The sequence below is a fragment of the Drosophila melanogaster genome, chromosome 4, assembly GCF_000001215.4.
Source record: "Drosophila melanogaster chromosome 4".
NCBI classification, from domain to species: Eukaryota; Metazoa; Arthropoda; class Insecta; order Diptera; family Drosophilidae; genus Drosophila; species Drosophila melanogaster.
Genome location: NC_004353.4, coordinates 306509 through 333875, shown reverse-complemented (window position 1 = coordinate 333875; position 27367 = coordinate 306509). Strand labels below are relative to the sequence as shown.

At 33.4% G+C, this 27367-nt stretch overlaps 4 protein-coding genes across 19 annotated transcripts in view, besides 7 other annotated features; 2 read left to right on the top strand and 2 right to left on the bottom strand.

Moving 5' to 3' along the window:
- The window catches only part of PMCA (plasma membrane calcium ATPase), a 30725-nt gene extending 25042 nt beyond the window's left edge, over positions 1–5683 (top strand). For 5 of the 10 annotated variants that reach the window (NM_001201585.2, NM_001201586.2, NM_166755.6 and 2 more), the window contains 2 exons: positions 3537–3605; positions 4448–5060. In NM_001201585.2, coding sequence (NP_001188514.1) covers positions 3537–3605; positions 4448–4669 — 291 coding nt within the window. In that variant the 3' untranslated portion in view covers positions 4670–5060. Of the gene's footprint in view, positions 1–1873; positions 4360–4447 lie in introns of those variants that run through there. The other 5 variants (NM_001038714.4, NM_001201587.2, NM_001014688.4 and 2 more) reach the window with 5 other exon arrangements.
- Positions 410–594: a mobile genetic element.
- Positions 1104–1535: a mobile genetic element.
- Rnf11 (Ring finger protein 11) lies at positions 2489–18953 on the bottom strand. Of its 2 annotated transcripts, NM_001272124.1 has the most exon segments (4): positions 2489–5713; positions 13837–14424; positions 17367–17483; positions 18919–18953. In NM_001272124.1, coding segments are annotated over 2 exon segments (441 nt in total). In that variant the 5' UTR covers positions 17460–17483; positions 18919–18953; the 3' UTR covers positions 2489–5713; positions 13837–14076.
- Positions 5714–13832: a mobile genetic element.
- Positions 14583–15657: a mobile genetic element.
- Positions 16100–16215: a mobile genetic element.
- An 835-nt stretch (positions 18954–19788) lies between the features above and the next one.
- On the top strand, positions 19789–22946 carry Zip102B (Zinc/iron regulated transporter-related protein 102B). 4 transcript variants are annotated; one of them, NM_001144383.2, is made up of 3 exons: positions 19789–19856; positions 20234–20519; positions 20578–22946. In NM_001144383.2, exons 2-3 carry the CDS (start codon positions 20423–20425, stop codon positions 21084–21086), a joined length of 606 nt encoding a protein of 201 aa, NP_001137855.2. In that variant the 5' UTR covers positions 19789–19856; positions 20234–20422; the 3' UTR covers positions 21087–22946. The 4 variants fall into 4 exon arrangements, with proteins under 4 accessions (NP_001137855.2, NP_001284713.1, NP_651919.3 ...); NM_001297784.1 differs by having other exon boundaries at positions 19789–20128; NM_143662.2 differs by lacking the exon at positions 19789–19856 and adding an exon at positions 19963–20128.
- A 23-nt stretch (positions 22947–22969) lies between these two features.
- Positions 22970–23013: a mobile genetic element.
- A 40-nt stretch (positions 23014–23053) lies between these two features.
- Rad23 lies at positions 23054–25783 on the bottom strand. Of its 3 annotated transcripts, none has more exons than NM_001272123.1 (5): positions 25587–25783; positions 24797–25445; positions 24243–24337; positions 23859–24182; positions 23054–23797 (listed from the first exon to the last, which is right to left on the bottom strand). In NM_001272123.1, the coding sequence occupies exons 1-5, from the start codon at positions 25650–25652 to the stop codon at positions 23687–23689; spliced, it is 1245 nt and encodes a 414-aa protein (NP_001259052.1). In that variant the 5' UTR covers positions 25653–25783; the 3' UTR covers positions 23054–23686. The 3 variants fall into 3 exon arrangements, with proteins under 3 accessions (NP_001259052.1, NP_726561.1, NP_651918.2); NM_166752.2 differs by having other exon boundaries at positions 23574–23797; positions 24797–25463; NM_143661.3 differs by having other exon boundaries at positions 23574–23797.
- Positions 25784–26139: 356 nt separating this feature from the next.
- Positions 26140–27291: a mobile genetic element.
- Between the last annotated feature and the right edge of the window lie 76 nt (positions 27292–27367).

Here is a 27367-nt window from a genome sequence, read left to right as displayed (position 1 = left end):
TATGACATTTATATTTCAAGATATTGGAACGGGTTATATTTCTATAAAAATATTTAATCGCAGCAGATCATTTACAGTTACTAAAAATTGATATGTGTTACCCTTTGGTTTCTACATAAATCTTTGTTATAACATCCGTCCTTTGGTACTTAGCTTTGAAGTTTTGTTTATTTAAATTATCATATTTGGTAATAGACAGGAGACACTAATGACATGTACTTATATTTACAATGTTGAATTGTACATTTGTATGCTTATGAGTGTTTTAACTTTGTATATTGTTGGATACTATTTGTCAGTTTATGTACTATGTACATACTCCTGATGTATAGTATTAAAGGAACCGTTACGCAACTAGAGGCGTGCGAGAGAGATAAAAATATGTTTAAAAAATATGAATAGCCAGGGGCGTCTGTACGTTCATATGAACATCGAGATCTCATCAACTATAAAAACTAGCAAGTTGAGATTAAGCATACAGATTCTAGATACATAGACCCATGATGCCACACCTACTCTTTCTAAGGTCCACAAACCGCCCAAACTGCCACGCCCACACATTTGATAAATGTGTTGATATTTTTTCACATTTTGTCGGGGAACATGACTATTCTCTCTTCTTTATTTATTTTTTCTATAAAGACTGTAAAGACTTTTTTGTTAGTTTATATTCTATTAGTGAACACGAGAAGACATTTAAATCACTCCATACCTATGGTATATATAGAAAATATCGCTAGAGCGATCGTGAGCAATCTGAAAATCCGTTGCTTTCCAGCTGGCATACCTCTACCTCCCTCAAACCATTTCCATCCGTCCGTTCTTTTCTAGTTTCTCAGATACCTGTTCCCAAAATAAAAAAAAAAAAATTTTCCTGGTACCCAGATGTAGAAATTTCACGTCTAAAGACTAAATTACAAAAGAATGCAATATATCTGCATAAACAGTATTTATATTTAAATTTAATAGGTACTTTTCTTATTGGATTACCATGTAATAAATACAAAAAAAAACTCTAGAAAAATTATTCTTTCGGTTTTATTGGATAGTTTTATGCCCGTTACTAGTAGAGTGAAAGGGTATACTAGATTTGTTATACTTCCGACTATATAAAGTATATATTTTCATTTTCATTTCATTAGGATCTATAGCCGAGTAGATCTAGCCATTTCCGTCTGTCCGTATGAACGCCGAGCTCTAAGGAACCATTAAAGCTAGAAGTTTGAGATTCAGCATACAGATTCTAGAGACAAAAACGCAGCGCATGATTGTTGAGCCACGCCCACTCTAACGCCCATAAATCACATACAAATGCCACACCCATACTTTTGACACTTTTTCGAAATTTGTTTCATAATTTTCGAACCGGTCATGCCCACACTGGAACAATTTTAAAATTTTTTGTCATTTTATTGCCATATATCTATCGATATAACAGAAAAATTATGGAATTTCGCGTTCGCATGCACACTAGCTGAGTAACGGGTATCTGATAGTCGGGAAACTCGACTGTAGCATTCTCCCGTGTTTAAATTCGAATCTGTCTTATCTAATAAAATATTATATACGCATGCCAAGAATTTGTATTTTGATGTGTACACTACACGTATGTATAAAACAACTACCTAACCGGCAATGCAAAGAATTTATATTGCTTAGTTTAAGCTTTACTGACACCCGACAAAAATATTTTTTTTTGTGCTTTATTTTTTATTTATCATTATGAATTGTTTTTTTTTTATAGGAATTTACATACAATATATACAAAAATATATATGTATATGTTGTAACTGTAATGTTGTTTCGTTTGTTGTTTTCTTTATGCTTATGTTTCCGTTTTTGTTCGTTTTTTGTCAAATTTTGTTTGTTTCAGTTGCGTGTGATTCGTGCTTTCCGCTCGACATTGGAAGACCTAAATGAGCGCCGATCGATGCACAGCTTACATAGCTTACGCAGTCCCCGTACGGGTATCCCCGTTGCAGTGGGCGGTGGTCACCCGTTGTACAATTTTAATCTACTGAACCCCAATTACATCAAGCACCAGCAACAACAGGAACCAAAACTACCACCGCAGACTCAACTCAACGTGTCAAGTGGCATGATGTCGCCGGACATATCTTATATTGACGAAGACCCGCAACAGCAACAGCGTACTTTACACAACGGACTAACTTCCCAGCGCTCATCAATGCCCTCAAACGTCCCTTCTTCCAATCAAAGCTTCTCTAAAATCGCACAAACCTTACAACAAAAAATACGTGGTAACATCGAAACTAAACATTCCAATGGACAGAATGAGACTCGAATTTAAATGGTTTTAGTGGGTGTTTGCACCAAATATGGTTAAGCCTATAACAATTCCAAATTAGACTGGTTATGCTTCTCAAAGCGCAATCCCAAATCAATGGCCCAGCTCAATGTGGCTATTAAAATATTTGTATCCACATGCTTATTTCGAAACAGTATGTTAAAACAAAGGTGAATGCGCGATATTTTTTTGATTAAACTTTTAACTCTAAAGAGGCAAACTTAAATTTATTAATCTCATAAATACAAATGTGCATGTATAGTAAGCGATTTCGAAAATGTAACATTATTTATATGAACACCCAATTATAGAAAGTTAACGAATAGTTCTCTAACTATAATGCCTAACTATTCAATATAAAAAACGTAAGCAAGCATGCATTTTACAAAACTTCGTGTTTTACACAAAAAAAATGTATTACCTCAGTTGTATTATTACTAACACTATTTCAGATCTTATGTGTATTTTCTCTGATTAATGTGTGGTATTACCGAAGTTTTAATCATACGAACTTCGTTGTTCAGTATATTAACCTCCGCTTTCAAATTAACATCACAAAATTTCAATGCCGTTCTTTTCTATATCTAATAATGATATATTTAAACTTTTGTACATTTATACTGAAAATGTCTGTAATAATTAAATTAATTATATATTTAAATATTCAAATATGTTGGTCCATCTACTAGGAAAAATCTATTTTTCACAAATGAATAAAAATGTGGTTTTTCCATTGATATTCTTATTAATCGCTCGTTTGCGTACATGAGCATACGTAATAAATGGGTTAATGTTAGTGCATCAAAAAATGTTTTATATAATAATTAATTTTCTTTAGCATATATAAAACAATTGTCATAATTTCCCATAACAGACCTGGTGTGTCCTTTCCAGAATTATTATTAGGTAAAAATCTTATTCATATCCTCCACTTTTACTACTACTATTACATGATTAATTGTATTTTGATAATTTTTCAAAAACGTACATTGTTATGATAATTACATATTTTTGTTTACTTTTCAACACCTAAACTCTAGTTAAACATATATTTATTTGCTTTTTAAGAATTAAAAAATTAGTACAGTAAAGCCAAAGTGTTTGTAGTGATCCATTTATAGCGGCAAGATTAATATAAATTTCAACCTTTTTATGACTATTTTACTCTTTCCCACTTATATTTTCTGTATTACTTTCTATCTCCCTCTCTTTCTCTTCATTCTTAAAGGTAATAGGCGGCGAATTGCAAGAACGCTTGATTCCGGTCCCATATAGCAAGAGCAACACTGATCAAGCTGTAAGCCTTAACAATTTTGTTTTATGTTATTTTTACAGTTTTAAAATAAGTCGAATTATTAAATTCTATCTCGGCAAAAGCGTAACTATAAGAATGAACGATGATATACTTGTAGTACGTTTGTCTATTCACTAAGAACACAATTTTTTTAAATCGTCTGTTTGTCCGTAATAATAAGGTAATGAAAGGCAAGGCAATTTAATAGGCGTATTGTGTGTCAACCACAAGCTTAATTTAATATGCCGAATTTTTAACCCACCTATATCCAAAATATATATGGTTATATTTCTTTTTTAATTATGATTTAGTTGGTTTTTCGTGCCCACTGGTTTTGCTTTAAACTTCCATCATGTAGAAGAACGATATACTTAGTTTTTTAATGTGTTTGTTCGTCACCACTTAAATAAAATCAAAAAAAGGTTGTCGCATAATGCATGATTAGGCAAATTAATTTTAGATTGCTGATTAATTGGTAAATTACCGAGCTACAGTCCTCCGAATTATGAACAAAATAAGCGAAATATTAAAAAGAATAAGCAACTCATATGAAGTGTTGTTACTGATTATTTGTCCGTCTGAATTAATTGGTATTTGGATATCCCATTATTAACTTAAGATCTATCTTATCATTTATGTGTCGCATCTGCTCGTAGTAAGAATTGTCAAAATAATATTTGTATTTAATTTGAACTAGAAATATACATAAAAGAAAGTATGTTCATATATGTATAATTGGATCTTTAGCTTGAATGATTAAAGATGTTCTTCTTATACTATTGTTTATGTCCCTTTTGTCACTGTTCTTGGTGTTGTTCTTTTCTTTTTACTAAATGTACGCTTAGATACGAGTGGTAAACGCATTCCGCCAGGGTCTGGACGCCCGTTACGGTGATCACACCAACACATCCCTGGCAGAGGTACTGCGTAAGCAGACTTCGTTGAGCAAACGCCTTTCGGAAACGTCTTCCATTGAGTATGCCGATAATATACCTGATGAGCTGACCATACCCGAAATTGATGTCGAACGTCTATCATCCCACAGTCACACTGAAACTGCAGTTTAAATTTCAGTGGCATCCATATCCATATAAAAATAAACCGCACACATTCTCAGAAATAACAATTCTAAGAAATCCTTAGCACAGCTTGGAATTTTTATAAAAAAAGGTTTTGTTCAGGATAACAGCAATGTAGCTGTGAATTGGTTAAAAAGCATTTTGTAATTCAGCAAAAATAATCCGTAAAAAAAATGTAAATTTCTAATTTTTTTTGTTAGTATGTATGCTAACAAAATATATAAAGTACTTAATATTAATATAATTGTAATGCAAGGGCATACATACATTGATTATAACCACCTTTAACTCAAAATGTAAGCGGATCGGTTTTGTCTCGCACACTGAAGCCATTAATTAATATTTTATCGTCTTACATGTAATAAATGATTCAATGAATAAACATGTTTTATTTACTTACACGTGGAAAAGGTTAGCACTATAATAAATCGACCAAACGGTGCAAAAGAAACAGAAAAGCACGGATCTATAACGAGGACCAGAACTTTTTTCAAATTTAAATGTTCGTGCTATTTCGGCAAAAATCCTCAGGTACTCTGTCTTGAATCAAAAGCCAGAATTCATTCATCTAAATCTACGCACGTATTGTTTCGTAATTAAGATAATAAAGAACAATCCGACTCTGTTGAAGTTAATTTCATGGCCGTCGAATTGCTTTGTGAGCTAAGCTGCAAACAATACGTATGTTAGTAAAAATCGATCATAAGAAATAGATGAGAACACATTTTCGCTTTTATCCTGTAACTTTTTATGCTAAGCTTGTTTTTTATTTCATTTTTAACAATTCATGATATAGTAAAAAACGAAAGGATTCGTCTTCGTAAACTTTAAAATTATAAGAATTATTCTGGACATTCACCATGTATGCTATGAGCAGGAGAGAGCCAAAAGGGCTACCCAGAATCCAACAAGACCCATACTTATACAGAAATGAAATGAATGCCGGAATTAAATAAATCTCACATTTTATTTAATCTTTTTTTGTTATACCAAATATAGAATTAATGTTGGTAAAACAATTTATATATATATTGTAATAAGTAATAAGTAATAGCTCAGTGTAATAGATATTGAATAGCTCAGAGCGTCTGTTCCGTTTGAATCGTTTTATTTGAATGAATCCTATGTTGCTGTCTTTGGGTACAGCTACCCGTACATGGTGTTCTTACATATTGTACATATTGTATATATTGTATATACATATACATGTGTATGCAGAAGGCATACATATGTTATGTATGGCTTGACCACTTGAGCTGCTAAGTGCATGCTCAGCATTCTCACGCTCCGCGATCGGCTTATGTATAAGCGTTAGATCGTATTTCATTGGCTGGAGTGTTTATGTAAGTGCATGTGGTCTTTGATGTGAATTATGTTTATTTGTGTTTGCAACAAAGTGTCACAATGTATGTACGTTACTTATATATATGTAGAGTAGAGTTATAGTGAGGGTAGATACACTACACCTCCCTTTTTAGAGAAATGACGTAATATATGTAGTCATTTAATTAATTAAAACATTTTTTTTCTTATATTATTTCTTATTTATCCTTTCTATTAGAAAAAGTTTGGTCTCAGAATAATTTGTGTAAAAGAATTTTTTTTTTTTTATATTTTTTTTTTTTTTTGTTGTTTATAATTACGTTATGCTTCTATTTTTAACTTTCTTAGACAAAAACTTATTAAATTTTTTTTTTCGGTTGATCAGACCCTTTTTTTTTTTTTTTAGTTATTTATTTTGTATAAAACGTTTCATTAATTATATATTTTTAACCTATCCTTATGAACTTTCTGTTCTTTGTTCTTTTTATTCCTAATTACTATGTTATTGTTTTCTTCGATTCTAATTACTTCGAATGGCCCTAGATACGTTGGTTCTAGTTTGTGACCTGTTTCGTTTCTTATTAAAACGTTATCTCCTACTTTTAGTTTAAAATCGCTAACTTTGTTATCATAACTGGTTTTCTGTTTTACTTTATTTCTTTCTAATAATATGCGTGCTCTTTTATACGCGTTTTCTAGTCTAAATTTAACTTCTTTAGCGTAATCATCTATGTTATATATAGGGTCTATATTATCTATGTTACTAAATTGTTTTGCTAAATTACTAGTCTTACCAAATACTAGTTCATATGGACAGTAATTATGCGTTACGGATGGTGTAGTGTTAAAACAGTACACAAAATATTGTAACCATATGTCCCAGTCAGTTTTATCTACTGATATATATGAACGAATGTACTCATTGAAGGTTCGATGACTTCTTTCAACGGTACCTAATGTCTGGTGGTGGTGTGCTGTAGACGTTATATTGTCTATTCTCAGATATTTGCATAAGTCGGCTATAATGCTATTCTTGTATTCTGTTCCCATGTCCGTAATGAACGTCTTCATTGGACCGTACTTCAGAATGAATGATTCAAATATAGCTTTTGCGACTGTATTTGCATTTTTGTTGGGAATTGGTATGGCAACTAAATATTTTGTTAAGTCACAGATTAGAGTGACTGCATATTCATTACCATTTTCCGATTTGGGTAGTGGACCTATAGTGTCTACTATCACTCTGTCGAAAGCGCAAGTTGGTGTTTCCGTTATTGTAAGGGGTGTTTTTGTATGCGTCGTTGTTTTAGACGTAAGGCATTTTTGACATTTATTAACGTACTCTTTGATATGACGTGTCATATTTTTCCAATAATAATGTCTTTTAATTTTTGCTAGCGTTCTTGTAATGCCTGTATGACCTCCTTGAATTGGATCGTCATGGTATGTAAACAGTATCGCTTCTTGATCTTTTTGATCATATATTTGGGTCACCGGCTTGAGTAGCGCTACTCTCAATATTTTCAATAATTTATTGCCCATTTTTTTAAAAGAGTCTATTGAAATTGTTTCAAAGATCTTTTCGCTCGGTGCCACTTTGAGTTGGCTGATCTCATGTATACCGGCTTGTGTTTCAAGCCTTTGGAAGAACTGACCTAAGTCTAGAATTCCATTGGTGTACAGATCGCTAACATCAATTCTTGCTATAACTTTATTTCCATGTTTGAATAAACATTTTGATTCAGTTATTCGCAGAGTCACTACTTTTCGTATTTCGTCATTATTAATGACTTCATATACGTTGGGCTTAGAAGCGTTAACAAGAGTTTCTTCTTGTTTATTTATATTAGTATCTGCGCAGATATTTTTCTGTTTACTTTGCTGTCTTGTAGTGACTTTTAGTACATTTGCTGATATGTCTTTCAGCTCGTTTATAGTGATACGTGACAGTGCATCTGCCACAAAATTATCTTTTCCCTTTAGGTATTCTACAGTGAAGTCGTATTCTTCAAGCTCTAGTCGCATGCGAGTTAATTTTGAACTGGGATTGGTCATAGAAAATAGATATGTTAAAGGTCTGTGATCTGTTTTGATTGTGAAATGTTTGCCATAAATGTATGGTCTAAAATGGGTAATTGCCCAATGAATTGCCGCTAACTCTTGTTCCGTTGTACTCTTATTGCTTTCCCCTTTTGTAAACGAACGTGATGCATAAGATATTGGGAGCTGAATTCCGTCTCGGTTCTGGGTTAAAACCGCTCCACAAGCTTGTTTACTAGCATCCGTTATGATGCAAAATTCTTTGCGAAAATCAGGATATTGTAATAATGTGGGGTGCATAAGCTTTTCTTTAAGGTATTCGAATGCGTTTTGGCATTCGCTTGACCATTCAAAAGGAACATTCTTTTTACATAATCTAGTTATGTGCCGTGAATAGTCGGCGAAGTTCTTTATAAATCGACGATAATAGTTGCAGAATGCTACAAATCGTCTTGCGCTGTCCGCATCGTGAGGGACAGGATAATTTTTGATGACGTCATATTTTTTGTCATCTGGCAAAACTCCTTTGTCTGTGCATTTGTGACCTAGGAATGTCACTTCATGCATGAAAAATGAACATTTTTCCGGATGCAACTTTAGGTTATATTTCCTACATATATTAAAAACATCAGTTAAGTTTTTAATCATGTGTTTTTCGGAACATCCTATCACCATTAAGTCATCCATATAAAGGAATGCCTGAGAAGGTTCTAAACCAGAGAATGATATAGTCATCATTCTCTGAAATGAATTTGGTGCTATTTTGAGACCAAATGGTAATCGCGTGAAGCGATATGAGCCATTGCTTGTTGAAAAAGATGTTATATTTCTTGAGTTTTCTTCAAGTTTTATTTGATGGAAACCTGACATCAAGTCAAGGCATGAAAAGTATTTAGCTCGACCTAGTTGATCTAAAATGTCATCAATTCTAGGGAGTGGGAATTTATCAGAAAGTAGTTTCTTATTAATTTGACGATAGTCAATTACTAATCGCCATTTCTTTTGTTCTGAATTCGGTAATGATTTTTTCGGAACTAGCAAGAGTGGGCTGTTATATTCAGATACAGATGGTTCTACGATTTTGTCGTTAATTAATTTCCCTACTTGTTTTTGAATTTCTTCGATATGGCTATGCGGGCTTCTGTAGTTCTTAATATAAATGGGTTCATCATCTTTAAGTCTTAATGTTTGTTTATAAAAATTATTTGTTGATATTGGTTCGGTTTCCAGTCCGAACACATCACTATACTTTGTGCATAATTCAGTTAATTGACTTTTAAATTGTTCTGGAAAATTCTTCTTCAGTAATGATAGTACTTTTTCGCTTCTATCTTCTAGATTGGTATTATGAATGTCATAATCTTTAAGATTTTCATATTTGATTTTGTTTACTTTGACCATTTGGTCGAAATTAGTGGTATTTAGAAGTCGAATATATACATTTTTTGATGCTGCTATTGTATTCGCAACATAAATTCCATTATGTATTTCCTGATTAGGAACGAATATTTGATCATTTACGCTATTGATGTCTATTTTCCGAATAACTTGTGATCTGGCTGGCAGAAGAACTGTATTGTTGCCAGCGCTATATGTTATTGGGACATATATTGGATAATTTAAATTTTGGGGTCTAATTATAAACCAGTCTTCACTTGGTTTGAAGTCAAGTTGGCAATTGAATTTTTTTATAAAGTCAATGCCTATTATTCCATCACATGGTATTGAAAAATTTGAGTTTACCAAATGAAATTCATGTGGAATAATATATTTTGTTGATTGAAGATCTATTAGGGTTGTTCCTTGAGACTTTATTACACCTTGGCCTATGCCTTGGATGTTTATTATTTTGTCATCCTGAATTTTGAAGTTATCTGAATTAACTTTTAAAAGTGAGATATCTGCACCAGTATCAATGAGAAATGTTAACTTGTTATCAGTTGAATTATTGTAAAAAGTTACGAATATATTAAGACTATAATTGATGGAATGAACTCTAGCATTTATTGATTGTTTCCTAAAGGGGTCTGTGAGTTTTCCGACGTGTTTTGCGTCACTCTCACATTGTTGGTATTGTAACCTTGGTTGGAGTTGCCGCGGCCTCTACCTTGGTTTCGGCCTCGTCTTCCTCCACGGTTGTTATAGTTATTACTATTATTGTTGCCTCGGTTGTAATTGTTGCCATTTCTGCCGCGATTATAACCTCGGCCCCCTCTATTATTGTTATTTGCACCTCGTCGATAATAGAGTACAGTGTTACTCTGACCTGTTATCTCCGTGCAGCTGTTTACAAATTTAGATATGGCATCATTCATGTTTGTGAATGTGCCTGCTTGCATGATAAGTTTTACCTTATCAATGGAGCAATTTTTCGTCATGGCCTTTACAGCTGTGGTAGTGCTGTATTTATTGGCAAGAGTTTGGCCTAAACCTTCACTGATATAGGCGCCTTCAAGAGCCTTTGTCAGTTTCTCCACCTCTTGGGTGTATTGGTTGGCCGTTTTACTCTTTTGTTGGAGACTGAGAAGCTTAGCTGATATAACTTCTACCGATTCTCCTTTAACTGCACTTGACAGTTGGGTAATGATTGCAGCAATTGTCTGCTCATTACTTATGAGGTTTCTTGCATGGCCTTTAAGTTTGGTTTTTATAACCGAAACAGCTAGAGACTCATGCTCACCTTTGATTGTATCTACAATGTTTAGAGCATCTATAAAACTTGTTAAGTTTTCAGCCTTACCGTCAAAGTCGGGTATAAGCTTTGATGCTGTATTCAGAAAATCAATATTGGACTGTGCCATTATGTTTTCTGTTTTAAATTTTTCCTGATTAGTGTCTTCAGCTAATGTTAATATAGCTGGAATTGTTAGGTTTAGTAGGTCTTTATCCTCGATGTCGGTATATTTTTCTTCCGACTCGGTGACCTCTAAATCGATTTCTTCTGGTTCTATTGATTCAGATTGTTCGTCTGTATCAATCGTTAAAGGGGTATTTAGTATTGTTGGAATTGAAATTTCCAAACTAAATTTCCTTTTAACTGCTATCAAGTTTAATCGAAGTTTGATTAATAGTCTTGATAACTTAGACCAGTGTTCAGAATTAAGTGTTTCTCTATGTTCGTATATTAGTGTTCGTGCTTCATTAAAGCAGTCGACTAATGTAGATGCATGTTTTTTAATTGTTTCAGCCTGTATAGGCCTATTGGGCGATAAGCATTTATATGTCTTATCGAATTTAGTTTTAATATTTTTAATTGTTGTGCATATTTCATGCCATTCCATGCTCTAATTCTTACGAACTGTTATTATTTCTGTTGACCCTAGTATTGGGTTTGATATTTCTACAACTTCTGCGATAACATTTGGTATTGAATTTAATACCATGATTTCTTGTTCTCTTTCCAACCCGAACATTGGAAAGAACTCGCAGTTGTAGGTGTTAATGTATAATATTTGCAACTCGTAAAGGCTTACGGGTTGCTCGGCAAGTATAAAATATAGTCTACTTGCGAAGTGGGGGTCTCTACTTAATATTTCATTTATAGTATGTTTGATATTCTTTTTTTTTTATATATATATGTAAAGATAATTTCTATTTAATTGAATATTCGAAATTTGTACGCAGGGTACTACTTTAGACCTTATCTAGGTCCAATGCCTTACTCAAGTATTTCTTCTTGAGGCATCTGTTATGTAGTTTGTACAATTTCGTTATCATACTCGCACATAGCAGTACTACTATTATTATGAGGAGTACCGTAATTATTTTAAGTTCGGGCTGTGATACCTGAACTGTATTGATTACGTTTGCGGTGGAGTCCGCTATATTGGAATTTTTGTCTAACATAGTAGACAGTTCCGAAATGATTGTCTTTAGGGGGTCTATCTTCGGTATGGAATTATCTTTAATGCTCATTCAATTTTAATGACATGTAATATAATTGTTTTACTTATTAGGTTTCCTAATTTTATTTCTAATTTTTATTTGATTTGTGTATGAATATTTATTTAGTCTATCAAAACTACCTAGACGTCTGGATTTATGACGTTCTCAAAATGCATTGCGACGTCTTCGTCGCGGCTAGCTATTTCTTGTAATTCTTCCGCGTTAATATTGAGCCAGCAGTAGGCAGTAAAACGGACAGAAACAAAAATGCGCGTATAGAGGCGCCCTAAAATAGTTCTATGAATATCGCTGTACTTGTATACATCTATAATCATATTTATTTGATTTGCCTAATTTTAAATTGAAGAGAAAATTTATTTTAATTTGTGTTGAATATTTTTATATATTCAATGAAACGTTTTTTTTTGAAGTATTATATATAATGTTATTATATATATAATATGAAAAATAAAAATCTATTTTTTCTTGTATTTTTAGAAAGAAAATTCTCTTTAAGAAAGTTATTTTTTTTTTAATCCATTTTTAAAATGTTATTCATTTAAATTTAAAATGTAAAATTTTATTTTGAAATAGAAAATTTAAAGTTGTTAAAGTTACACAAATTATTTGCAACTGAGTATATATACTCAGTGGCAGAGACATGGAAATTTGATAGTGCTAATGTGGTTGGCTCACAAGTCACAATTTACAATTCAATAGGATTTTAAAAAAAATCTCCAACCACATTTTTTAGTATAAAGCCTAGCATAAAGTTTTGTTAGTATTTCCAAGCAGCGGTTTCCCGCCTCGGCTTGGGTTTATTTTAATTCTAGGGCAAATTGGGGCATTTGCATTTAAGCAGCCCGTTTGCGTGTCTTCGCACTTTGGCGAAGTTCTTGTTCAATGGCTTCCAAACGCTCTTGGTAGCGTTGTCGTGCTGATTCTTCTTTTGCCAACTGGGTCATTTCCTTGACCAGTCGGCGTTGTTGTAGTAGTTTAATCCTCCGTCCTGAGCGTTTGTGCTTTCGTAGTTGTTTCTTCTCCTGCCGTGCCCGGTACTCAGCTACTGTGAGTGGGCGTGGTCCATCGGCGTTGTTTAACCGCAACGCTTCCTCTAGCGTTGGCTGGTCCCGTTGCACTTGTGGTTGTGCATTGGCGAATTGTGGCTCGTCTGCCATCAATCGCCGCTTGTTCTTCTGTGTGTGCTGTGTTTGCGTGTTTTTGTGCGTTTTTGTGTGTGTTTTTGTGTGTTTTTGTGCTTTGTTTGTTTCAATTGAACATATATTTGCATTTAATGCGTCCAAGTACTACAAGTACATTTTAGTTATGTTTGTGTGTTCACACGTTGAATATAATAGGCACAAAATGTTGTTTTTTTTTTTTTTTAACACAAACACAATACACGATACATAATCACAATACACAGAGGCACAACACAGAGGCAGACTCGAGACCAAGTCACGGTCGCCATGTAATAAGTAATAAGTAATAGCTCAGTGTAATAGATATTGAATAGCTCAGAGCGTCTGTTCCGTTTGAATCGTTTTATTTGAATGAATCCTATGTTGCTGTCTTTGGGTACAGCTACCCGTACATGGTGTTCTTACATATTGTACATATTGTATATATTGTATATACATATACATGTGTATGCAGAAGGCATACATATGTTATGTATGGCTTGACCACTTGAGCTGCTAAGTGCATGCTCAGCATTCTCACGCTCCGCGATCGGCTTATGTATAAGCGTTAGATCGTATTTCATTGGCTGGAGTGTTTATGTAAGTGCATGTGGTCTTTGATGTGAATTATGTTTATTTGTGTTTGCAACAAAGTGTCACAATGTATGTACGTTACTTATATATATGTAGAGTAGAGTTATAGTGAGGGTAGATACACTACAATATATACACAAACTAATTTGGATTTCAAATTCTTCAGCTCCTTAGTATTGCAATTATGATTTTGGTTATCGCTAAAATGAATTAAATATTATAACATGTTTCGATAATAAAACAATAACAAATTTATATAATAAAGAATAAAATTGAAATATATAAAAGATTAATTTATACTTGGTAAGCAAAGGTTTTGTTATCCCAAAACACATTACAGCAGCAAAATTGTAAGCTAATGTTTTTATAACGCTATGTCGATTCATAACTCGTCAGCAAGGCAGCATCAACAGGCTCTAAACAACTGGGACAAGTTAGACTTCTCAACAACCAATCATCTATACAATTAACATGATAAATATGCATGCAAGGTAGATAACGTACGGCTTCATTAACACAAAATTCAGCCATGCAGATAACACATTCTCGTGCTTTCTTTGAGCTCCCGTCGTATGTTCCTATTGGCAAGTACTGCATTAATCCAATTCGCTTTGCAATTTTCACTTGATTTTCATCGGAAAGTTGACGATTGTTAGAAGATGGTGTTAGCGTTGTCGAAGACGACGTGGAAGGGTACAATTCTCGTTGATAATGCTCTCCCTGCTGAAATTAAAGTTTCATTAAATCCAATGGATATACTTTATTTCAAATTCGTTAAATCAAAATGTAGATTATTATAATATTATAATTATTGTGAACGTTGAGACGGGCTAGATGCCACATTGCGCGAAGCGAGTTGCGAGCTCAATCGATAAAGAATACGATTTTTTGGCACACGAATTTTTCGCCGTGGCTCTAGAGGTGGCTCCAGGCTCTGGAATTTTTGTCGAGAGCGGAGAGCGCTACAGCAAATAGCTCTTTTCTGCGCATACAGTGATAGCAGACAAATGTATGTGTGCACACGTATGCTCATGCATTGTAAACTTGACAAAATATGCCCTTCACCTTAGAAGATCTTAGACTTTAAATCTATATTATTTTTGATCAATTGGCACCATGCGAGAAATTCTTGGTTTGCATTGCCTTAACGTTTCTAAATAAAGCTTAGAAATAGTAATAGCCGAATCATAACATCACGAAAAAATTTCAAAAATGACTTTATATTAGAATATATATATATATGTCATATATACATGTCATTAGAGTATTCAGCTTGCGACGTGTGAATAATTTTTAATAAGGCATTGTTGAGTGCTTGTGTCCGCACTTTGTGCCTCAAGATATGACTTTTGCAGTAAACAGTTTTCATATTTTTATTTATTTTATAAATTTTTATTTTCTACTACGTATTATTTTTATGAAATATTTATTTTTCAACGTAATGTCTTCTTTCTGGAAAATTTATGTTTTAAATTACAGTAGTTATAATAATTTCCTTTGTATTTGCTTTAATTATTTAGTATATTTATTAAGTCATTTGACTTAATATGATGTATATAAATGATCCAATTTTATTATTTAAAATGCACATTAGATTCAGTTGTTCAGTTTTTTTATTTTTTGTTATATTCCAATTTGATATTTTTAAAAAGCGCGCAATTTCATCATATTGCTACGAAATTGGCCAAAACTCCCCAATTATGTAAATTCGTTTCTTCGATAAGAATTGATTTCGTCCCGAAAATCGTCTTCTAGCACAACACGCACACATAAACGCATTCTCGTCTCTTGTTTTTACTCACACAATCAAGCCAATTCAATTTTTAGATGTCTTACGCTCTCAGCGTAAGCGAGCGGAAAGAGAGCAATTTTGGACGTCCCCAAAAAACTGACTGTATAGTGCCAAACCAATGTAGAATGGCCGTTACGCATCTTGTTATTCTATCGTCTTTGGTACGATGTTGTATACTGTGCTTTTATTACCGTTTATTTTCAAAACACATGTTTTTTTGTTTTGGTTGCCCAATTCTTCATCAAACGACTTCTAATTTTTTTTTTTAATATAATCAAAAGTCGAAGTAGACATTAAAGAACCTTTCTGAGTGGTTTCGTTAGTGATTACATAAATAAATTCGCCTTTTAGCCTTTTCCATTTATATTGCAGTTAAGGGATTGGACGCCAGTTTTCTTATTAACAGAAAGCTAAAAGTTGTGGTTGATGCAAAAAATTCCTCGTCCGAATCCATCACGTTCACATTAATAACTAAAAGACAGCAATGTTGCTCGATTCTCGCAAAGCACTCACTCTGCCATCTTCTTGCTTTGCTCATAGCTTCTGGCTTCGCTTTGCTTCTCGCGCGCACTCTGCCGTCAGAAATCAATTGAGTTAAATTACTCGCTGAAAAACATGTAACAGGCAGAAGACAGCGGTTTCGACCCTATAATGTATATTAATTCTTGATCCGAATTAATAGCCGTGTCGATCTGGCCATACCGATCTTTGTATATGAAAGCAATCTTCATAAAGCATGAAGATTATAGACAGATTGTTTTCAATTGTGGGCTCTCATAGCAAGCAAAACGGCCACGTCCACAATTTTTATCGATTTGACAAAAAACATTCTGCTTCGACCACAACAAACCTCCCAAAACTGCCACGCGCACTCTTTTAAAAAAATGTCTGATTTTTTTTTCATATAGACATCCAGATACTTGCAGCCTGTTGAATATCCTTCTCGTGTATGTTTTGCACTACATTGACATTGGACTTTAATTCTAAGGATATTTATATACACGCTTGTTTAGAGGGAAGTACCAATACATAGCTAAGCTTCGTACTGCAAGTATATTATCGCTAAAAGATTTATTATACTATTTCATACGCGATTTGGCTTGGCTCGTTTTAAACTTTTCGATGAACACTAATACATCACACAACGGTTATACATTTATTGATGCATTACCTTTCGTCGACACTGAACAAATCGTAGTAACTAATAATAATACAAAACGAGAAATTCATTAAACTCTATGGATGTTTGATTACGATTCGGCACTCAACGTTAGAAGAATCCTGTTTTTGCCAATTCTGGACGCCAGAAGAAGGTATAAATATTCGTGATCCATCTATTCTTAAAAACCTTGGACGTTTTTATTTATTTTCATTTATTATTTATTTTTTATTATTTCATTTTATAAACGTTTAAAACTTACATATACAGTACCAATCCCCAAGAAATCTTTAAAATGCCCAATAATTTCCTTTTTTTTGATTGCCAAGTAATCCATAATTCCTCAAAAATTTATAGCGATGCCATTTACTTTACTATTTAATAGTATCTTACAAGTTAGAAAAATTTTTCTTCTCAACACTTTTATTTTCGGGAAATTTTTTTGAAACTGTCACAGAGAAAACTGAGTATAAAAATACATTATTTTGCAAATATCTTCGTTAAGAATAATCAAAAAATTAGTTTCGAAGGCCAGGTTTTATACAAAACCTTTGCTTTAAAAATAATTATTGACCAAGAATATTTCGATAAACTCATAAAAAACATTTTTAATGTAATTGTTGAAGATTAAAAGACTACAAATTAGTAAATTTTGGACTTCTTTAAATCGACGATTATCGTTAAAACTCGCACCCGTGCATTGGTACTTACATGATACACTGGCTGTGTCCCGCTGATTTGACTGTCATTGCCGCGTAAAAGTGAAATGTCATCTGAAGTGCTAATTTTTAAGCAATTACCCATTTCATGCGTTTTTCGAAGATTTAACTGAAATATATGCACACGTAAAGAAAATTTATACGGCTCGTTTTATCTTGTATTTTAGTTAAGTTGTAAAACTTTATATTTAAATGCAGTGTAAGCTTTTTTTTAAAAGTTGTACATAACAAACACAAAGTAAAAGGAAGATCAAAGAAGACCATTTACGCGACCGAGCCAAAGAAAAGCTTTTTTTTTTTGTTTTAGCGAACGAGAAAAATCACGATTGCAAAAATTTCCGATTGGGAAACCAAAACCTCTATATGCAGCTCCCACATAGAGCTTAAATCTTGAAAGTTGTGCGGCCACAAGGATTAAGGAAATACCTGCCGCCAATAGACCTGGCCGAAACTAAAGAAGACATAAAAAGTGGAAACTGGTTGGGCCAAGGAGCAAAATTGGTCTCGAAGGTAAATAGTGTTTTTCTACCAAACTTGCATCGTAGTTTGATGGGTAACATATGTTTTTTGACTTCATATCACCCCACATCTGCAAAATCTCGATGTGTTGTTTATCGATAAAAGATTGCCAAGACATAAAAATATTCAAAAAAAAACGAGTACCGCGTATAATGATATAAAATCTAGGATCTGTTATAGTTAATATTTCTACACCTTTACTTAAAAAAATTTTTGTTTCTTAACGGAAAAAACTGAAGAAAACTTTCCATTCCTTAAAAACTGGAAATTGATATATGATATGATGATATTTTTTTCATATGGACGTCTAGATACTTTCAATCTGTTGAATATCCTTATCGTGTATGTTTTACACTACATTGACATTGGACTTTACTTTTAAGGATATTTATACACACGCTTGTTAAGGGGAAGTACCAATCGCTAAAAGATTTATTATACTATTTCATACGCGATTTGGCTTGGCTCGTTTTAAACTTTGCGATGAACACTTGTACATCACACAACGATTGTTTATTTATTGATGCATTACCTTTACTCCGCACTGAGCAAATTGTAGTAACTAATAAAAAAATAGTGTTACAAAACGAGATATTCATTAAATTATATGGATGTATTTGTTTGATTACGATTCGTCACTCAACGTTGGAAGAATCCTGTTTTTGCCAATTCTGAACGCCAGATGAAGGTGCAAATATTCGTGATCCATCTATTCTTAAAAACCTTGGACGACTTATTCTATTTTCATTTAATTTTATAAGTTTATCGGAAATTAGCAAAATAATGAAACGTTTAAAACTCACATATACAGTACCAATTAGTACCAATCCCCAAGAAATCTTAAATTAATAAGTACGCATGCATGTATATAAAATGCACATATGTATACACAACTTTCATAATAAACAGAAACAATTTAGTTAGTTGATTTAAAAAAAAAAAAACATTAAATGTGACTTTCTTTGAAATTAGACTAGATTCGATTTAATAAAGCCTGATTTATTCCATATGCTTAGACTTTTTACCTATTTGACAATAAATAAACCAAAATCAACAGTGCTGTTAATAGTATGACCTTAGGTTACCAAACTGTTTATGTAAATGGTGTAATACACGTTGTGCACTGAGATAAATTACATTCTCACGTTGCGCTATACAATCATAATACGGAATACAACCCTCCATGTAGTACGAGAGAGTGATGTATCCCTAAATAACTTATTAAATAAATAAATTATAAGGATCTAGAATTTTTTATGTTATGTGATTTCTGACGATATATAGATAAGCCAAATGAGCAATTATTGTAGGATAACACACGGTGACACCAGGAAAATACTATATACCGCACACTTTAATATATTTACAGAATTTATTTAAAATATTAAAATTAACTGGTGACCGATCATAACCAGTAAAAGGTAGAGCAACTACTATAGGTTTTGCGAACAAGTTAAATTTTCCGATAAACAATAGCTTAAAGAAAATTTGGTTCACTAGCTCCATTCGAACAATTATTCTTAAAACCATTAAAGGTTTTTTCTTTTTTTTAAATTTCACATGAGAGCAAATAAAAAATCGGTTAAAAGTCGGTTGAGAATGCTTGGTACTATTTCTAAATATATATTATATATAAATTATATATATTATATTATATTATATAATATTATATATATTATTATATATTATATTATATATATTATCTTATATTATATTATATATATTATATTATATTATATTATATATGTTTTATATATATTATATATAAATTAAAAATGGTATCATACATTTGTATCGGACCATCTAAAACCGTTTTCAATAAGTTTGTATAATAAGCCAGTGGGTAAGACATGAAATATAATAACTTAAAGGTATTGTTCACAGTCTGGGAAAATTTCGTACGTCTGTAGGATCGCGAGTTTTAACGGGATGAGAAGAAAACAAATTGTATAGTTCTGTTGTGGTATGAGATGTTAATTTGGTTGAAGTGTTATTGTAGAATATGGTATAAGTTCCACAGTTGGTTGCTGCTATATGCGTTGTTAAAATGTTAATAAGGCTCATCTCTAGCGATTGAGTTGGCAAAAACATGTAGCTTTGATGGTATTATGCTCATTAAAATTAAGTTGGGCAATCATGGCTGAGGAGACAATAATTCTCATTTTATTAGTGTTGGTTATGCTTGTGGGGTCTTATTTGGCAGGGAGCATACCGATGCTGATGAAATTAAGCGAGGTCGGTACTAAACAATGGCATTTTAAATACAAAAAAAATTTAATGTGAGGTATTTGGAGCACCACTAGTGCATTAATTTGTTCTACTTAATAAATGTCATTAAAGGAAAAGCTAAAATGTGTCACTGTGCTGGGAGCTGGATTGTTAGTGGGAACTGCTCTCGTTGTTATTATTCCGGAGGGCATTCGATCATTGTATGTGGGGAGTGGCCAATCCCAAAAACGGACATCAGTTCCGGAGCAACCAGATTACTCACAGACCATTGGACTTTCTCTTGTGCTTGGATTTGTCTTCATGATGTTGGTGGACATCTCTCAGCGGAAGAGTAATGTTGGAAGTAATAAAAAAAACAATGCCACACTAACTCTTGGATTGGTTGTGCATGCCGCAGGTAAAGAAGCTTATATTGGTGTACCCACCATATCTTAAAAATTGTTGTTCTTTTGCAGCTGATGGAGTTGCATTGGGAGCAGCTGCCACCACTAGCCATCAAGACGTTGAGATAATTGTATTTTTAGCTATAATGCTTCATAAGGCACCAGCAGCATTTGGATTAGTGACATTCTTACTGCACGAAAAAGTAGACAGACATCAAATTCGCAGACACCTAGTCTTATTTTCCCTGTCGGCTCCCCTTATGACTATTTTAACGTATTTTGGGATCGGACAGGAGCAGAAGGACACGTTAAATTCCGTGAATGCCACTGGTATAGCTATGCTATTCTCCGCTGGAACATTTTTGTACGTAGCAACTGTGCATGTTTTACCAGAGCTTACCCAAGGGGGATTTACGAAAAGCGATCAGCATGATTATTGTTTGCTAGAGGAATCTCGAGGTGTTGCTACGAATGATATAAATGGAAGCAATAGTATTCAAGCACTAAAATATAGTGAATTGGTAATTCTGATTTGCGGCGCACTGCTACCCCTAATTATAACATTTGGACATAATCACTAGTAATGTAGTAATACATATATTTTTGTCAAATAAGATGAAGTAAAAGTTAAGGGATATTAAGCTATAAATATATTGGGTTTAATTTCTCGGATATACAATTATTAACATTAAGTGCTTTGCACAAAGATTTTGAATTTAATGAATTGTCGCATGAAAGTCAAATTTGGTACCGACGTCAACTTTTGTCAGCTTTCTGTAAAGTTGAGTGATTTGAGAGGCCTTATACGAGAATGTATTGTGAGTAAACCAAGCAAAATGAGGAAGGTCAAAAAGTAGTGCAAGAAATATTTTACTTTAATATTTAGACTTGCGCAGGCAGGAATAGTACGCAAGTCGGCGCCGAATTCATTGGCATCAGAATTTTGACTCCGGCTCCTATATACTATATGTTAATTTATAATTATATATGTTTTTATTGTATTTAATAACAATGGATAGTTTACGTTCTCAGAATGGTAGTAAAAAGTAAGAGACGGTTTAAAGGCAGCTTGGCAATGTCACCATTGGTTTACTGGATAACGTCTTCTGTTACGGCCTTAGATTACGGATTTCTATAACTACTTCTGCTATGACTTTCTACATTTATAGATACCTTTCTGCGTCTTTTCTACTTTAATTCTGCTCAACTTCTTTGCGGAATATTTTTCGCGCGTTCTTTATTTCCGCTGTTCTTGTCTTGTCTTGTAAATATGAATCATATCTTAGCAAAGATCTTTAAAAACTTCTTTGGCTATAAATGATGTGTATTATGGGCACTTCTCTTCTACTAGAACGTGAAAAAAACTGTTTCCCAAAATCACGACGACAAATAGCTTTGCTGACTGCAGTTTTAGGCAGTTTTTTAAACCATGGCGTTAAGTTGATCCATCTTTGTTTTTGACTATGACGAGTCTGCTGGCGAAATTCGGCGCCGACTTGCGTACTATTCCTTTTCGTTGCCATTCCGAAACCTGATCTCGATTCTCTTCTCCTTGGGCACAATCGACAAAATTTGGTAAAATGTTCAATTACTTGTAGCATGGATTTGTTTCAAATTAGGATAAATTGTTTTCCCTTTACATATATACAATCTTATAATATTTTGTATCTTTTCACCGCGTAGCATCTTACTAATACTTCCAAAATCACTAGGTTGCGTCATATCGATATGAGAAAGTGTACATCAATCCGGTAGTTTGTGTGTAAACACCACTCTATCGTTCTAACTTTTTGATTTGTCGTTAGATAAGCTGTGAAGCTTGTCTTTCGTCGTTGCCAGACCATTTCCACATAAATGTGTATGTTTTCACTTTATATGTATGTCACTGTGGTCGGCAGTCCTATTCGTGTCAATGGTCACCAAAGAGTTTCTATACTACAATTTTGAGCTTAAAGATTTGTCATTAACACAGTCAAACCAAAGACACTAGAATAACGTTATTTGTGGTCCGGTGGGTATGCCCATGTTTATAAAGTTAATTCGACCCAGTCTAAAGTTCTGGAACGTGTCAAGGAAAGAAGTATTAACGAGTGCTTCTCTTTCCACTTACCTGCGTTCTACCAAATCTACCAATAATTCTTGTGTCTTTGAATCTACATTGAGTCAGGAAAGATTTATAATTGTAGCAACATTATAGAGGGGACCATAGCCATACATGAAACTATTAGAGATTTATTAATATTAAAGTGTAGAATTCTTTGCATTAATAATGCATATTACAATGTTCGAGTTTTATATTTGTCGTATTAATTGGCAAGCAGAAAAGTATCATAAGTCCAAATGTTCTACAGTTTTGTATATTTGTAAATTAATGATAATCTAAGTACTGTAAAACTGGAGAACATTTATTCCTGTAAAAATAAGCAATAAAAAATATTTATAAAAATTTTAATTAGTTTTTTCGTGAGTAAAGGGTATCTGATAGTCGAGGCACTCGACTATAGAATTGTTATGAATGTCATGCAATTAATGAAATTGTTTTATTTCTCCGACTCATCCTGAAAGGAATCACCAAAGAGACGCCACAGCTTATTAGGGCATAATTGCGGACATTATTTACAATAAAAAAACACGAAATTTATGTAATACAATGATTAATATATTTTAGTCATATGTCCAACATCCAGGACGACAAAAAGTACTTTATGTGTTAAGTGACTTAATTGTGGACTCCCACTAGTCAAAAAAATATTTTATAAATCAACCAAGATAAGGAAAGAATAAATCATAAGACTTCTTTAGCTTAATACGACCTTAAAATAATTAATGTGTGTATTGCATATACACTAGAAATACACACACTAGAAATATACTTTGCCATCCATTAGGTGAAGGCCTAATCCAAGGCCTCCCTACCATGGATTGGCACAGATAAATTTGTAGACATTTGCAGTCTTATGCTGAAGACAATGTCGTGGTGAAATATTTAGTAAAAATGACATCGTAACTCTATTTTACCCATGGCTGCAATTTTTAACAAATAACAAGTACAATACGCCGACGGTATTAAAAGAATATAAAAGAATTTTTATGATCGACATTTTACATTTAATTTAAGAACATCTAACTTTAAATGTAACGCTTCCGGTGTTATTTGCATAACTTCTTACATTTTGTCATCCTAATCATCGAAGCTAGACGATAGCAAAAAATTAGCTGCTTGTTCCTCGTTCTTTTCACAAGCGAAGTACGCTTGCAGTACAAGGGCCTCTGGGAATCCAAGAGCTTTTAGCTAGAAGAAGAATATATTAAGTAACTCGACAGTCCATATATAATTATTCACTCCTATATACCCGTTCTATTGCGTCCTTATCTTGGCGATTTAAACGAATGGTTGATACTCCTAAAGGTTGTTCCAAGTCTTCGTTATCCGCTGCGCTACCGCTTTGATGTGCTGCACTTGTACCCGCGGCTGATCTTTGTGCTGAAGTAGCTACTTCTAAATCTGGAGAAAAGAGGTCAACATTGTCCAAAGTTGAAGGAATCCGCGCATTCGAAACGGGAGGAACGGTGGCGCCTGACTCCGATTCGCGGTCAATCGGTTGATTAAGCATATTGAGAAACGCATCTTGGTTCTCCGAAATAAGTTGTAAAAGGGCTGGGTTTGTCTGACCAATCTATACGTAAAAAAAATTATCATTTACGTGTCATGTAATTATTATTATAAGTGTACTTACCTGCTGCAATACTGCATGCAAAAGATGAGGGTTTTGATAAATTAAAGATCGCATTTGAAGAAACTGTGGCTGGCTACGTAAAAATTCAAAGGGGTCTGAAACGTAAATATAAATAATTAAATAATAATTAAATTAACTAAAAACATATAGTGATGCCCTGTCCTTGAAGAGAATAGTGACAAAAATTCGTGAATTATCGCTCCTTTAGTGTCTGTTGACATATATATGTAAATGATACTGCGGGACAACGAGCTCACAAACATTTTAGTGAATCTTTAACAGCTGCATATATTTCCAGTACTAAGAGAACTCTTTTATTATTTATTAACGAATGTGCAACATAAGTTTTGATCAACAATATTTCTTGACCAGGAAAACTAACGCAATTATGTTAAGGCCGTATAATTTCATTAAAGAGCGAGAGCCAAATCGGGTTTATTAATTTCACTATGTTTTGAAGTGTGCAAATTTAGTACTTCTGGGTAGAAATTATATATTTTCGTTTCATACAAGAATACATAAATTGACTGCTGATTGAAATCCCATCAAGTTACCTGAATTTGATTCTGTTGAACGCTCGGCAGAGGTTGCCGACGCAGGTTGCGGTCCGGAGGGGATTAGACTAGGATTCGTTGATTCATTCAGCCTATTGTAAAAAGTACCTTCCTCTGCAGGTATGCCATTAATGAGATATTCAACGGCTCTTTCCGGGTTGTTATAACTAGCAGCCATCGCACGTTCAACCTGCTCTCTTGGGTAACCCATTTCCACCATTGATAGGACTGTTTGGTTGTATTCGTCACCCATAAGCAAATTAGATTCAGCGCGCGATTGTAAGGAAGCCTGGGCCAACTCGCCAATCAATTCGTCACTAGATAAAGGTCTGGTTTCACGTGATAAAACTGAATCTTCTGTATTTGTGGAACTAGGCGAATTGGTATGGTTGGCTTCTTCGCAAGGCATAGATTGCTTTGAATCGTCGGTGCTAGTCAATTTATTACTTTCTTTTACACTAAGTTGATTACGATTTGAACTAGACGAATCGCGTGTCAACATTACCACAATGAACTTTTTTTCATCAACGTTGTATGAACCAACGGTGCGGTCATCCGTCAATATGACGCCAGCGTAGATCAGTTTTTGTTTTTCGGCGACGTACTCTGGACCGCGCTCCTCGAATATTTTCTTCTTCAGTTCCAAAACCTTTTGTAATCAGAATCCCTGCTTATTATGGTACAACAAATTAATTGTAAGAAATACCTGTATAAGCACACATATGCATTTGCAATAATTGTATATACCATACATGTGAATATACTAGTATTTGACTATTTGTACACATACCGTTTTTTCCGGGGCAAACTCAATAGTAAAAGTTTGCTGTTGAAGATTTTTAATTGTAATAATCATCTTGTGTATCAGACAAAACCAAAACTTAATTAAATATACATATGCATACACATATGCAAACTCGAAAGTTAGTTCCCAATATCGCTTGATAAAAACGATTTGTCATCAGTGTGACCGCACATGGACTGGCAAATTATACCTTCTCGCTTAAAAGACACAAAATCGCAGCACAAACCAAAGAGTTCAATAGTCCTTATAACATTTTCACACATCAAGAAAGATGTAAAGATTTGTAATGAAATTTATAATGAAATATGAAATATTGAAGTCATAATGAACGTAACAAATAAACAATTGTCCGTGGTTTGACTGTAGTTAGTATTTCATTATATCAACGATTTAGATCATACTATATACAGGTTATACCTGTAGTATATAAGTCTATTTATAATATACCATCGGTTGATGATCAATAAATTTCAAAGAAATTTAATTTTTAATTCCGTTTAAGTAGTTCGGTATTTCTTTAAAAATACTTTAGTTTAACCAAAGACACTAGAATAACAAGATGCGTAACGGCCATACATTGGTTTGGCACTATGCAGCCACTTCTTTGGTGACTGCCAAAATTACTCTCTTTCCGCTCACTCCCGCTGAGAGCGTAAGAAATCTAAAAATATAATTTGATTGCTTGTGTGAGTAAAAACAAGAGACGAGAACGCGTATAAGTGTGCGTGTTGTGCTAGAAGACGATTTTCGGGCCGAAATCAATTCTGATCGAAGAAACGAATTTACATGGTACATATTAGGGTAGTTTTTGCCAATTTCCTAGCAATATGATAAAATAAAAAAATTTTTAAAAATTCGCGCCCTGACTATTATAATTTTAAAGCTTTTTAAATTTGTTTGTTAAAATCGCCGCTCGAATTAGCTACCGTTTACACATTTATATTTATGTTTAATTCTAATTTGTCTCTCATCTGACAATTTTTTAAAAGAGAAATTATTTTTTTAAAACACTTTTAATGTTAATGTTACATCATATTAAGTCAAATGATTTAATAAATATACTAAATAATTAAATATGATAACTGTTTATTGCAAAAGTAATATCAAAGTAATATACTAGAATAATTCTAATGCTTTGTTCATATCTTGAGGCACGAAGTGCGGACACAAGCACTCAACAATCATTGCCTTATTAATTTTTCACACGCCGCAAGATGAATACTCTAATGACAAATATTCTTATATAAAGTCATTTTTGAAATTTATTTTTGTGATAATATGTACATAGATTTGGCTATTTCTGATATATTTTCAAATAATAATAACGTTAAGGCAATGCAAAACAAGAATTTTTCGCATGGTGCCAATTGATCAAAAATAATATAGATTTAAAGTCTAAAAACTTCTGAGGTGAAGGGCATATTTTGTCAAATTTACAATGCATGAGCATACGTGTGCACACATACAGATGTCTCCTACCACTTTGTGCGTTGAAAAGAGCTGTTCGCTGTAGCGCTCTTCGCTCTCTCGCTCTCAAACAAAAATTCGAGAGAGCCTGGAGCCACCTCTAGAGCCACGGCCAAAAAATCGTGTGCCAAAAAATCGTATGGCGTTACGCATCTTGTTATTCTAGGGTCTTTGGGCAAACCAATGTATGGCCGTTACGCATCTTGTTATTCTAGTGTCTTTGGTAATACCGTATTCCTTTCAAAAGATATACATCAATGCTTATCTTCTGTCTTGTGAACATATATGATTTGAGTTCA

Bases quoted from the DNA above. Each gene is read 5' to 3' on its own strand.
- Rnf11 (NM_166753.3), bottom strand. From the start codon at position 17,459: ATGGGTAATTGCTTAAAAATTAGCACTTCAGATGACATTTCACTTTTA. The intron at 14,428-17,366 runs GTAAGTACCAAT...CTTTAATTTCAG, and splicing joins GGACACAGCCAGTGTATCAT to CAGGGAGAGCATTATCAACG.
- Zip102B (NM_001297784.1), top strand. From the start codon at position 20,030: ATGGCTGAGGAGACAATAATTCTCATTTTATTAGTGTTGGTTATGCTT. The intron at 20,129-20,233 runs GTCGGTACTAAA...ATGTCATTAAAG, and splicing joins TGCTGATGAAATTAAGCGAG to GAAAAGCTAAAATGTGTCAC. The intron at 20,520-20,577 runs GTAAAGAAGCTT...GTTCTTTTGCAG, and splicing joins ATTGGTTGTGCATGCCGCAG to CTGATGGAGTTGCATTGGGA.
- Rad23 (NM_001272123.1), bottom strand. From the start codon at position 25,652: ATGATTATTACAATTAAAAATCTTCAACAGCAAACTTTTACTATTGAG. The intron at 25,446-25,586 runs GTATGTGTACAA...TGATTACAAAAG, and splicing joins AGTTTGCCCCGGAAAAAACG to GTTTTGGAACTGAAGAAGAA. The intron at 24,338-24,796 runs GTAACTTGATGG...TTTACGTTTCAG, and splicing joins TTCAACAGAATCAAATTCAG to ACCCCTTTGAATTTTTACGT.